Here is a 12,290-nt window from a genome sequence, read left to right as displayed (position 1 = left end):
TTTTATTTGGTGAAAAAATACATATCTGAACTTAATGCTGTATGTTGCTTTATGATTTATGAGTCATATTAAAAATCATTCATGATCTGTCAGCCTGAACTCAATCAGAAATATCAAATGACTACTTATAAAATTATCAAATATAATCCGCTGCATACTGCTGATCATGAACATATATCATATATCAAGCGTACATCGTGGAGAATGGAAAACTGAATTACAATAATATCTTTACAGCACACATACAAATCATTAATTACTCTAGAAAAGTATTTTATTTATTTTCCTCTAAGTTCCTCTAAAAAGACAATTACATTTTGGCTGGAAATCCAAAATGAAATTAATTTAAATCAATGCCTTACAAAAATATACTGTAACGAGTTTGCAGTTAACAAGAAGATCCTATTTTGATATTGTTTTACATGGGAAACAATCAAGGGAGAGCTGTTATTTTATGTTAGCCAGCTGTCAAAATCAAATTTATATACACTGTAAATATACAAAGGAGGAAAATAACATTAGTAACTTGTGTAGGCGACAGCACTAAGCACATTCCCTTCAGACTCACACACACAACATCTATCAATCTCACATGTTGTACTACAACAACTCAAAATTCAACCCGCCCATTTTAATGAAAGTGACCTAACTCACATTTAGAGCTTTATAGCTACCGTTTTTGACTACCTAAACATTTTATAAATATAGCCAACTCCCATCTCGGGTTACAATATTTTCAAAAGATGTTAAATGATATGAATTAAATGTAAGGTGTTGAGAGTCGGCGTTCTTTAAGACCTCGCGCACGCGCAGCCGCGTCACCCGCGTGAGGACGGATGTCTGTAGACCTGACAGAGTTCAGTAGAGCTTCGGTGTGACTGTGAAGATGTGTGAGCGGATGTGCTGGGTTGAAGATGGGAAGAGTGAATTTGTAAAGTTGCTGTCGTTGAGGCTAAAGAACACGTCTGGACTAAACGGACAGACTTAAACTTCACAATATGAAGACGCGAACGGTAACGCTAACTCTCTGACATTATAGAGTAACTTTACAGACATTTACCATGGTACGTAGCTTCCGACACAGTGTCCGATTACTCCAGTTATTGTTTCTACAGCAAAACACGTAATCAGTGATGAAAACGAAATTTTCTGCAGACTTTCAGAATCTGTCTGCCTTTTTGTTGTTATTTTCTTTCTGATGACAGTTTTGTCAATGGCAAGTAGTACTAAGTATTAGCCTGATACCGATTTGTTTGAAACTGCAGTTGCCATGGTGTGATTCCAATCAAGACTATTTACTACAGATGTCTGCATGATTAATATATCAAATTTGGAGACATTTTTTTTCATGGATATGTTACCAAATTTAATATTGCTATGTATATAAATGAAATTCTATAATTCAATGCAATTTAATTTGAATACAAATTATATATATATTAATGTAAATTCCTGTTTGGGATGTAGGCTAATTTTATTTATTATTTTATAATTTTGTTTAATTTCATTTAAAATTAAAATTTAATTTAAAATTTTTTTTAAAAAAAATAAAATTTTTGATGCTACGGGTAATGGAAAACATATAATTTAACTTACTAAAATCTTGCAATAAAACTACACTTAAAAAAAAAAAGATTCTTGAAGCTAACACAACTTACCCTAACATTAGGCTTGCAAATTTCATGCATGTTTTTATTTTAAACATATATATTTTTTATTCACACTAGCTGCTCATTCAGTTCATTGAACGTATTTCATTGTGAAGCTATGTACTGTATCAACTCTTTTGTCCTATACTGTTGTACATTTTAATTCTCATTCATGCCTCAATGAGGCTTAATTTACTGATGCATCTGTCAGCGGAAGCATTGATAAAGGATAATCTGAGCATCCTCAATACAAGTTTCTTGTTCCTCTTGTTGCAGCGTCATGGGATCATATTGATTGGTGTTGTGAGCGTGCTTACAAGCTTATTGTTCCTGTACAACAGTAGTTTTACCGACACACCAGAAGACCAGATGCAGTCAGATGGACACCAGATTGATGTTCGACAACAGCAAACATCCCACTTAGAAGGTTACAGCAGCATCATTGATCATAAGGTGACTTAATTTCATTAGGTCTGTAAAATCCAATGAAGCACTAAAATTATTAATAATGATTAACAATGTTAAAATGTATTTTTACAACAAGTTTCCAGACATTCCTCTCATTAGGGCTTTTACATTTCATTTTTTTTGTGTGTGTGAAAGTTGAATGCTGAGCACCTTTGTCTGTTTGTATATATATATAATAAATGTTTCACAGACATCTGGAAAACACAGTAAATGTTTAAATGTTTACCTTAAAATCTGCCTTCTCAGACTGTATCTGACCAGTCTTGGGTCTCCTATAATGCTCACTCATGCATAAGTCTTATCAACTCCTCTTTGGTTGACTCAAGACATTTGGATCATTTTCCAATCCATGTATAACTTATAAATTAAGATCTCCTACATTTTTCATTAAACAGTTTTGATGCAGTTGTTCTTCTTAGTCATCAAATAATATCCTCAGCCAGATAAGCATTATTATATTGGCACTGGCATTATATGATATGCATTGCACTATGCATAATATTCAGGAGACTTGGCCATTTTTCTTTCTTTCTGTCATTATTTTTTTCTCTGTGTGTGTCTCCTGTCTCTCTGCAGTTTTTCATGATAAATCAGGTGCAGGCATTTTAAAGTCTTCCAGTGATGCCATAATTTGTTCCTTCACTCCTGATCAGATAAAGCTGGAAGCTGCAAGCATGTGTTGTCAAGCTTTGGCCTCATCTTGAGGCATTGTAATCACCAGAACTATCAAGGATGTAAATCTGTCTCTCGGTTCTCTCTGTTTTCTCTTTCCCTCCTTCACCTGTGCTCTATAATGTCACCAAAGATTTGGTTTAAAACTACAACTGTGCAGACATGTTGTTTACTCTCCATGGGTTGTTAAAAACTCACATATACTTATATGTATATACTAGTGTGCATAATGAGAGAATGCACACTGATTACCATAAGTACAGTATGTCAGGTAAACATGGATGATATATTTTTTGTCATTAAAGGGCTAGTTCACCTGAAAATGAAAGCTCTGCATTATTGTCTAACCCCAACAACAGGTATGGCTGTGGAATTTTGTTTGGCTGAGGAACAATTTTCAGTCAAAAGATTTTTTTTTTTGCTTTAACCCCTCCAAAGAAGAAGCACCTAAAAGCAGCGTTATTCATTATATTCAAAGGCGTCTTTTTTTTACGTCAACAGTAGTGCATATTGTAACAGTACATTTTGTAAAGAAAATCCTTGCTCTACAGACACTGTCACCATTCAGTTTCATTTCCTGGAAAAGAGCAGCTTGGACATTCTGCTATAACTAACCGTTTTTGTTTTCCACAATATATAAAAAATCACAATTGTTTTGAAAGAACCGATGGTCAGTAAATGATGATAGAACTCATATTTTTGGGTGAACTATACCTATATTATGGGTATGATAAAATATAAAGCATCTAAATATAAAACATCTAAGAGAGCTGTGTTCTTGTCAGTGAAAACTTTATCTATTTTTGACATCTTTGTCATATTTACATTTGACCCTGACAATACCTGTGCTCAAAAAAGCCTCTAGTATTCTTCTGAGTCGATCTCATTGTCATAAGGCATCTCTATCATACTTCTCACTGACAGAAACGGCTCTTAAGTCTACCAGTTCTCATTAGTCAAAAGAGCACTCCTTTCCGAGCTAATAAGAGCTCCAGGATTCAGAGCCAGATTTTAATGGATACTCTGTGGAAGTAATTTTGTAACAGTCATAAACTGAAGATTAGCTTGTATTAGTGCAAATGAACAGCCAGCGTGGAAGACTGCTAAATGAATTATGGCCTACAAGTCTTCATCAAAAATCACATCCATTTTCTAACCATCAGTGGAAGGAAATAGTTTTCCAATTTCATTTCACCCTGAAGAGTAGCTTGAAAACATTCAGAGGATATGTCCGATGCCAAAAGCTCATTATGAATGGTATGATGGCTATGATCCATTGTCAACCTACTTTTAGCAATGTAGTGTATGAATGAAGTCACCTTAAAATATATATATTTTTTAATATTTGTTTATATTGGTGGTTGTTGGGTATTACTGAGCTTTGTAAAATATTTAATTGCCATGCTCATATTACCTTTGCCGTCATCTAATGCTCAATTACATCTTTAAAAACTCTTCATAATTTAATATCGCAAAAAGTATTAGAAAAATATATGTTGTGAGACCCAAATTCACTTGTAGCATTTTTGATATTTTTATTTCATTTAAATTTAAGTAATTACTTTTATCTTGAATTTATATATATATATAAAAAAGTATAGAATTTATTACTGACTTTCGGTTATCAGCCACAGCATGAAAATAATTATAGGTTTATCTGTGTGGTCCAGAATTTAAAAAAATGGTGGTTCCTTATTAATGAAATATTTTCATATTGCTGCATCCTTGCTAAAGAAATAATGATGCAAACTTTCTAAAAATGCAGTTTAACCTCCATCAACTTCATATGCTCAATCAAATTTCCAAACTTTTTTTACAGGGAGCATGTTTTTCCATAAAGGATAATGGCCCAAATCTGTTTTTTACCCAGACATGTTCTCAGAAATAGAGAGGGACATTGCTTACAAAGCTCATCGGTCTGAAAAGCGAGGTGTGCTCTGATTGGCCGGCTATCTAGTGCATTGTGATTGGCTGAATACCTCAAATGTGTGAAAGAAAATGTATGCCCCTTATCATACTGTGATGCATGTCCCGGTCAGAAAACCAGCGTCACAAGACACAAAAAAACCCCATAAAAACCTCATGTAGACCCCCTTTAGACTCTTTTGAGGTCTATAGTTAAAATCAAAATGCAAGGGAAGTATTATAGTAACTTTTAATTAACCACTACTTATCTCTAGTTTTTAGTTAATAAATCATACTATTTGTAGAATTTTTTTTACAAAAATTCAGAAGCATATGAAACTAACTTGAATGAATTATAAACATGTACATGAAGTCTAAAACATCTCATCATCTCCATCCTCAGCCTCTTAGGATGCGTTGCAAAAGTTGTGCCTTAGTGACCAGCTCTGGTCACATGACCGGAAGTGGTCGAGGTGTGGAGATTGATAGCAGGGAGTGCGTCATCCGTATGAACGATGCCCCAACACGAGGCTACAAGAGTGACGTGGGCCGGCGAACCAGTCTGCGTGTGGTCGCACATTCCAGCATGCAACGTGTGCTGCGAAACCGACACGAGCTACTCGACTCCAGCCAGAACACCTTCTTTATCTTCTGGGGGCCAGGAAACTACATGCGACAAGACGGTAAAGGCCTTGTCTACAACAACCTGCGTCTGTTGAAGCAGATGATGCCTAAACTACAGGTGTACGTCATCTCAGGGTTAAAGATGCTGCATTTTGATGAGCTCTTTAAGAAGGAGACAGGGAAAGATAGGTAAGGATGGTAATGTTTCTTTGTGTTAGCTTACCTAATCTTTGTAACTGTAAGTTGGCTTTACTAATGTGCAGAGCACCAGAGCCTGCTGCAGGGCTGGTATCACAGGCCCACAGGGCATACGGCTTGGCATCAGTGTAGATTAAGGGTTAGTAGAGGATCAGTTCCAGCTGGGATGTACCCAATCATACACAAACTGCTTAGGGCAAAATGCTCACATGTTCTTAAACTTTTGAGTTTTTTTCTGTCTGTTTGAGGATCTTTTATCTCCTTTATCTCCTTGTATCGATTTTATCTCTATCCGTTTCCTGTTGCGAGTCATCTGAGCCATCCATTCGAACTAAAAACATTGTACATGAGATGCTGAAAATGTTTTTGTAAAAATCTTAACATGTATCCAAAGAGACTGCATGCATTGCATTTTATTTTTGTCTTAGGTAAGCCTTAATATATATCTTACTCCCACCATGCATTTATTTGATCAACGTTAATATCATGAAATATTATTACAATGTAAAGAAACCGTTTTCTATTGTAATTTATTTTTTAAATGTACAGGTTCAGATCATATAATTAGAATATCATCAAAAAGTTTATTTATTTCACTAATCCTATTCAAAAAGTGAAATTTTGTATTTCTTTTAATATTGATTATAATAACTGACAACTAAGGAAAATCCCAAATTCAGTATCTCAGAAAATTAGAATATTACTTAAGACCAATACAAAAAAAAATGATTTTTAGAAATCTTGGCCAACTGAAAAGTATGAACATGAGTTGGGGCTTAGTTGGGGGTCCTTTTGTCTGAATTACTGCAGTAATGTGGCGTGGCATGGAGTCGATCAGTCTGTGGCACTGCTCAGGTGTTATGAAAGCCCAGGTTGCTCTTATAGCAGTCTTCAGCTCTTCTGCATTCTTGGGTCTGGCATTTCCCATCTTCCTCTTCACAATACCCCATTTTCTATGTTGGTCAGCAGCAGGAAGCATGAAGTGCTCTAAAACTTCCTGGTATACAGCTGTGTTGACCTCAGAAAACACAGCGGACCAACACCAGCAGATGACATGGCACCTAGGGCTGTGCAAAAACTCAAATGCGATTTTCATGCGCATCTCGTCAGTAAAGGCGCTCCTGTGATTAGAAGTATATCTCCAGCACGTGCGTTCAGATCAGGGTTGCCAGTTTCAATTTTGAATGGAATTAGTGAAATCAACTTTTTGATGATATTCTAATTATATGACCAGCACCTGTAATTTATTCCTTTGATGGAAAGCTAGGGCAAAGAAGGGGAACCTTTGATCATCACAGCTACATGTCCTCTTTCTCTTCTGTGTTATTCAGAAAAAGATCCAATTCATGGCTCAGCACGGGTTGGTTTACCATGGCAATCGCTATGGAGATTTGTGACAGAATTGATGTCTATGGCATGATTCCTCCTGACTTCTGCAAGTGAGGCTTTCATTTCCATATTCACCATAATGCTTACATTATGCTGGTTTTTATACAATTTCAATTAGACATGTGATTGTTCTTCTCAGGTCTCCCAGCCCTGAGCCCTCAGTGCCATATCACTACTATGAGCCTGCGGGGCTGGATGAATGCAAAATGTATCTCTCCCACGAGCAGGGCCGGCATGGCAGCCATCATCGTTTCATTACAGAGAAACATGTCTTTGCCAACTGGGCACGTATGTTCAACATACACTTCTATCAACCTGACTGGAGACCAGCACTTGTTACAAAGAACAGCACAGACTCCTGAGGTTCAAACTTTGGGATGTTACCTGACTCAGAACTCAATGTCCTTTTGAGGACAAACGAACATTTTAACGGGAACACATTATGAATTAAAGTTTATGATGATGTTCTTTCTAGTGGCTTGAAACAGCAAGAACAGCATTCTACAACTTTCCAAAATCTTTACATGGAGAGTGTCAAACACGTTATGTTACAAATTTTCTTCTCTCAGTTTTATTTAAAGAGAACTATTTGCAATTTGTGCATTTTATTTTTCAAATTACACTTTTATAATAGGGCCTCATTAGATTTGTCCTAAGTATGTGTAAAAAGATGTTTATCTTTTAAATTAAGCTGTAAATATAGCTATATGCTAGTACTGTAAAGTTCTCAGTAGTTCTAGTCTTTACTCTAAATCAGAGGTTTCCAGACCATTTCAATAATTTATTTGTGAATCAAACACTGTTTGTTGTCCACTGCTATGGTCTAAGATACACTTGTGGTGCGCCATGTGAAACAAATATATACAAGTTATGTCCACCAACAAACTTTTTAATTACAGAACAAATATTTTTCATATCTGACCTAGTATGATGCTTCACCATTCTCACACTTTACCTGACCCACTTCTTTCCACTATTTGAAAAAATGCTGCAATGTTCAATGATGGCGTAGAAAAACCTTCTGAATATTAAATTATATCATAGACGTACTGTATGAAGCACTTAAAAGGGCATGGGAATGGAAAAAATAGATGTTCACTTGCAAAAGTTGTGTTAGTAAAATTTTTAAGATCAGATTCCCTGCAAATCCCAGCTAAGGGTATATAACTAGAGAAAATTAGAGTTCAGTTTTACAATTAAAGTGATATATTGTAGTAAATTCAAATTATTCAATAACAAATACCAGTTTACAATATCAAGCAGCATAGTGAACTGTTTTTGTACAGATAAAATAACTTAAAGTAGATGTTAGACATTCAAGTTACAAGGCCGCCATTGCTTTTACATAAAAAATAAGGAACATACAGATCTTAAAAGTATATCTTTCTAATTGTATTAACTCTTATAAGTCACAAAATGTTTCACAAACCATTTATACTGAAGGATCCCACCATATTTTTACTTTCTGAACATCAGGCACAATGCTGAAACATTCCCACATACCTAACTGCCAACTCAGACCATGACAGCATGACCTTTAGAGAGAGAGAGAGCTGTCTTTGTTTTTCTGCAATTCCACACGCCTCTTCCTTCAATTTCCATTACTAAGTTTGTGTGAGAGCATATCGACTTGCTGCCTGCAACAGCGCTGTTCATTTTAACTTTACAGCCAGAGGTTGGGACCAGTGTGGAATGTTAATGCTGTGTGACATTCTTTGTTCTTGCTCATGCTTATGGGAGCTGCTCTGGTCTAATAGGATATCATCATAGACTGTAGAAAAACAGTTTATCATGTTATGAGTTCTGCTTATTCTCAAGTGGCCGGGGAATGTGCCTAGCACTACAACAATGGTCCCTCAGGAAGTCTAGGGATATTAGAGGGCGATTGGAAATGAGACTGGCCTTTGATTCAGCTCTGATGGCTGATGCTGTATTCAGTCACTCGAGGCAACACCGTGATAATGGAAGACCTTGGATCAGACAGGAGGCCTGAATAAAATAAATGTGTGATTGTCGTTTTGTTTCAAATATAAAACCGGCCAAGTTTACTAATAAATGTCCTCTGTTTTACACAATATCTCAATACGTAAAGTATGCCGTATAATGTTTCAACAAAACATTACCACGGCTAAAATCAGTATGTCATAAGTATTTGAGTAAATTTCTGATATTTCTTGAATAAATTGTTGACTCAAGGTCACTTCTGCCATCTACTGGCACTGTTACTCCACCTTCCTTATTCAATTCTAGTTGTAACACATTTCTTGTCTATTAGGGCTGCAGTAACTTACAGCAGTTTCATTGCTGTTATATGGACTGTAATAATTTGATATTTACACGTCACTAATGCATTTAAATGCCACATATTTTGTTGTACCATCATAATTATTTTTGTACAGGAAATATTATAAGGGTTCGCGGTTGAGAAACTACCTATGACTGTAATCTTATTTACACTCTCTATTTTTTTTAATGATTTTTAAATTATGTGTCTTCTTGTTGTTCTTATTTTATGCATACAAACTTATATGATAGCCAGATAAATGTTCATTCAGAGTCCTAGTATAACTGGTTGAAATATGCATAAGTAAAATAAGGGTACGATAAATAATTTAGTGAATAAAAAGTAAATAAATCATTGTCGTTCAATGAGAGTAAACAAACGAACAACAAAAAACTTATAAATCGCAATAAACTCACTTAATTGGTTGCCTTGCGGAAGTGCGTCACATTGTTTACAACTCAAACGGATACGGTTTATATATGTAGGCGACAGCGTAGGAAGCCACAAATTCATCAGCGTGATAAAGAGATTTATAATCACAGTCACAGTGTATGGTTTACCTGCTTATGTTTTGTATTAATTCGTCGCGTGAGCAGCAACAAGGTATCTATTCATAACTGCAAATTCACATCACTGCAAAGTGCCAGCGCACCCTCTAGATAGGAAACATAGGTTAAGACATTTATTACAAAAAAAGTCTGATTTTGACGTATAAAGATCATAGTTGATCTTTGGTTACGGCAGAATTTCTAAACAAATGTAAAATACCACAGACCTTACGTATTTACAGCACAATAGATGCAATACCTATTGTGGACATTTAATACATAATTATTTTAATATTTATGCAAGCATTTTGCTAGACAATGTTTAAATGCAATATCAAATATAAGATAAAAATTTCACAAATCTAGTTAGTCAAGATAATGTATCTTAGAAAGGTTTCGTTGGCACTCTTGATGAAGTAACACTGTGTTCTGTGTCACAGGTTCATAGATTTAATTTTCAGTTTCATAGACAAGTATTTCATACAGAAACTGAGGCGCTGTCGTTCAGTTAGGTTATGACAATGTTGAGCAGTAAATCCAATGACGAGATTAAATGGTTGCTGGATGATTACGGAATAAAACACGGTCCTGTGGTCGGTAAGTTAACTTCTATGTGAATTAAAAGACACTGTAATGTGAATGCGATTTCTACAGCGTCACTTGGATAATATAGTTTTTTTTTTTTATACTTTAAATTAGTTTTTCATTTTGTATTTTTTCATATTCATTTAAATTTTATTTGACTTTTTTTGTATTTTTGTCATTTTTAATAGTTTTTTATTTGTTATATAGTTGCCTATATAGGCTTTATTAATTTTAGTTTTAGCTGTTTAGTAAATCAAGTTAAAATAAATGAAAATGAGAATTATTGCTTTGGCAACTACCTAAAATGTTTAAATAATTTATTTTAGTTAACATTTTATTTCAAGTAAGCTTTAGTTAATTATAATAACCCTGGATTGTTGCTTTTCTTTGTCTTTTTTTCTTCAGGATGTCTTTTTATGGTCTTGCATGTGATCTGTGTATATTCATTTCACCAGATTCCACTAGAGCCCTTTATGAGAAGAAGCTGAGAGAAGCCATGTCTAAGCACAGAAGATCCCAAGCTCAATCCGACAGGACATATTACAGTGAAGAGGGTAATGCTTACATGACGATCAACACAAAACACGAGCATCTGTCACAAATCACACCAGTGATCTGAATTGGTTACATCTTTGCTTTACAGAAGACGTCACTTATGTTCAGCATCACAGACCTGTGAGTACTAACAACACTTATTAAAATGAGTTTCAGACTTGTTTATATGCTGACTAATGATTAATTTGTGTTGCTTTAGCAACTATATGATGATGTGAGCAACAGGTAAGACATCCTGAATATTAAAGCAGTTTAAATCATGTTATGATAAAACAGTGAAACTAACAAGCTTTTTTTGGGGTTTATTAGAACGTGGTCTGATTATAGAGGGGTGGCCTACACAGATGAGTATGACAGCTTTTTTGTATACAATTCTACTGAAAGTGTGTCACCGTTAGGGGAATTATTTTTTATTATTAAATGTATTACTTTTTTCTTTTTTTGAAGGCCTGCTATATATAGGACTCAAGCTCCTTACCGTAATATGTCACAAGCAAGAAACCTGCCGCCAGAGCCTCATATCCAGAAAACACCTGAGAAGAGTTCAACGCGCCTGGTCCCAGTCTGGCTACAGATATTAGTGTTTCTCATCGTATCTGGTCTTCTGTACTTGGTTTATATAAATATTGAATCAGCAGAGCCTGTGAAAAGACTGACATAGCTCTTCCTTTAGTGATTAAACTGAATGTTACATTTCTAAAACAAGCAAATATTCAGCACAATAGATGTGATTTTTACATATCGCAGTGTATTTTAACTTCTTGAATCTTGGGTTATTTTGTGTGTGATGTTTTATCAAAGTAATAGCCCAAGACTAACTCTTCTGTGAATATAAAGGAAGTGGGTGCTACAGGATGCACCTGCTGGAAGATTATTTTTAAGATCAAGATACAACAATTGTCCATTGTTATGCTGCAGTACATTTTACAGTGCTGTATTTTTAGTAATTTCTTGAGCTCATAAAAGTTTGATATTACAACTTCCACTACCTACTAGAAAACTTTCAAGCCTTTTTGTATGAATTATATAAGCATATTTTAAAGGTTACAGTTACTGAATTTGGTCCCTTTCATCATTTTACAGTAGGTAATGATATCTCCATTTGTCTGGAAGTATCGCTCTTGGATTTGGGTCATCCTCAGAATTATGTTTGGATATTCTGGAGCCAGATTATATGAATGTCAGAATCAATTGTTTCTGGCGTTTTGTGATTTAAAAAAAACTATTTAGGTATACCTGAAAATGTCTTTTTTAATAACAATCAGTAAAAACACCATATGCATGTTAAAATTGTGATTTTTGTTTTAAATGGCAAAATAAAAGTCTACAAATTTTATTCCATGTAACAAAAACTGCAGTAAACACCCATTAATTCTCCACATTGCAAAACATGGAAGTGACAGTTGTTTTTCA

The 12,290-nt window shown here is 34.9% G+C and overlaps 1 protein-coding gene across 3 annotated transcripts; it reads left to right on the top strand.

Annotated features, from left to right (window-relative positions):
- The first annotated feature begins 841 nt into the window (after window positions 1-841).
- LOC113069864 (alpha-N-acetylgalactosaminide alpha-2,6-sialyltransferase 5-like) lies at window positions 842-12,256 on the top strand. 3 transcript variants are annotated; one of them, XM_026242947.1, is made up of 11 exons: window positions 842-1,013; window positions 1,926-2,102; window positions 5,098-5,507; window positions 6,848-6,955; window positions 7,045-9,792; window positions 10,246-10,334; window positions 10,778-10,876; window positions 10,966-10,997; window positions 11,077-11,102; window positions 11,187-11,225; window positions 11,325-12,256. In XM_026242947.1, the coding sequence occupies exons 1-5, from the start codon at window positions 999-1,001 to the stop codon at window positions 7,265-7,267; spliced, it is 933 nt and encodes a 310-aa protein (XP_026098732.1). In that variant the 5' UTR covers window positions 842-998; the 3' UTR covers window positions 7,268-9,792; window positions 10,246-10,334; window positions 10,778-10,876; window positions 10,966-10,997; window positions 11,077-11,102; window positions 11,187-11,225; window positions 11,325-12,256. The 3 variants fall into 3 exon arrangements, with proteins under 3 accessions (XP_026098732.1, XP_026098731.1, XP_026098733.1); XM_026242946.1 differs by having other exon boundaries at window positions 10,178-10,334; XM_026242948.1 differs by lacking the exon at window positions 10,246-10,334.
- The last annotated feature ends 34 nt before the right edge of the window (window positions 12,257-12,290 follow it).

Source organism: Carassius auratus, unplaced genomic scaffold (genome assembly GCF_003368295.1).
Source record: "Carassius auratus strain Wakin unplaced genomic scaffold, ASM336829v1 scaf_tig00002576, whole genome shotgun sequence".
Classification (NCBI taxonomy): Eukaryota; Metazoa; Chordata; class Actinopteri; order Cypriniformes; family Cyprinidae; genus Carassius; species Carassius auratus.
The sequence above is the reverse complement of the archived record's forward strand: the minus strand, read 5'-3'. Positions and strand labels throughout refer to the sequence as shown.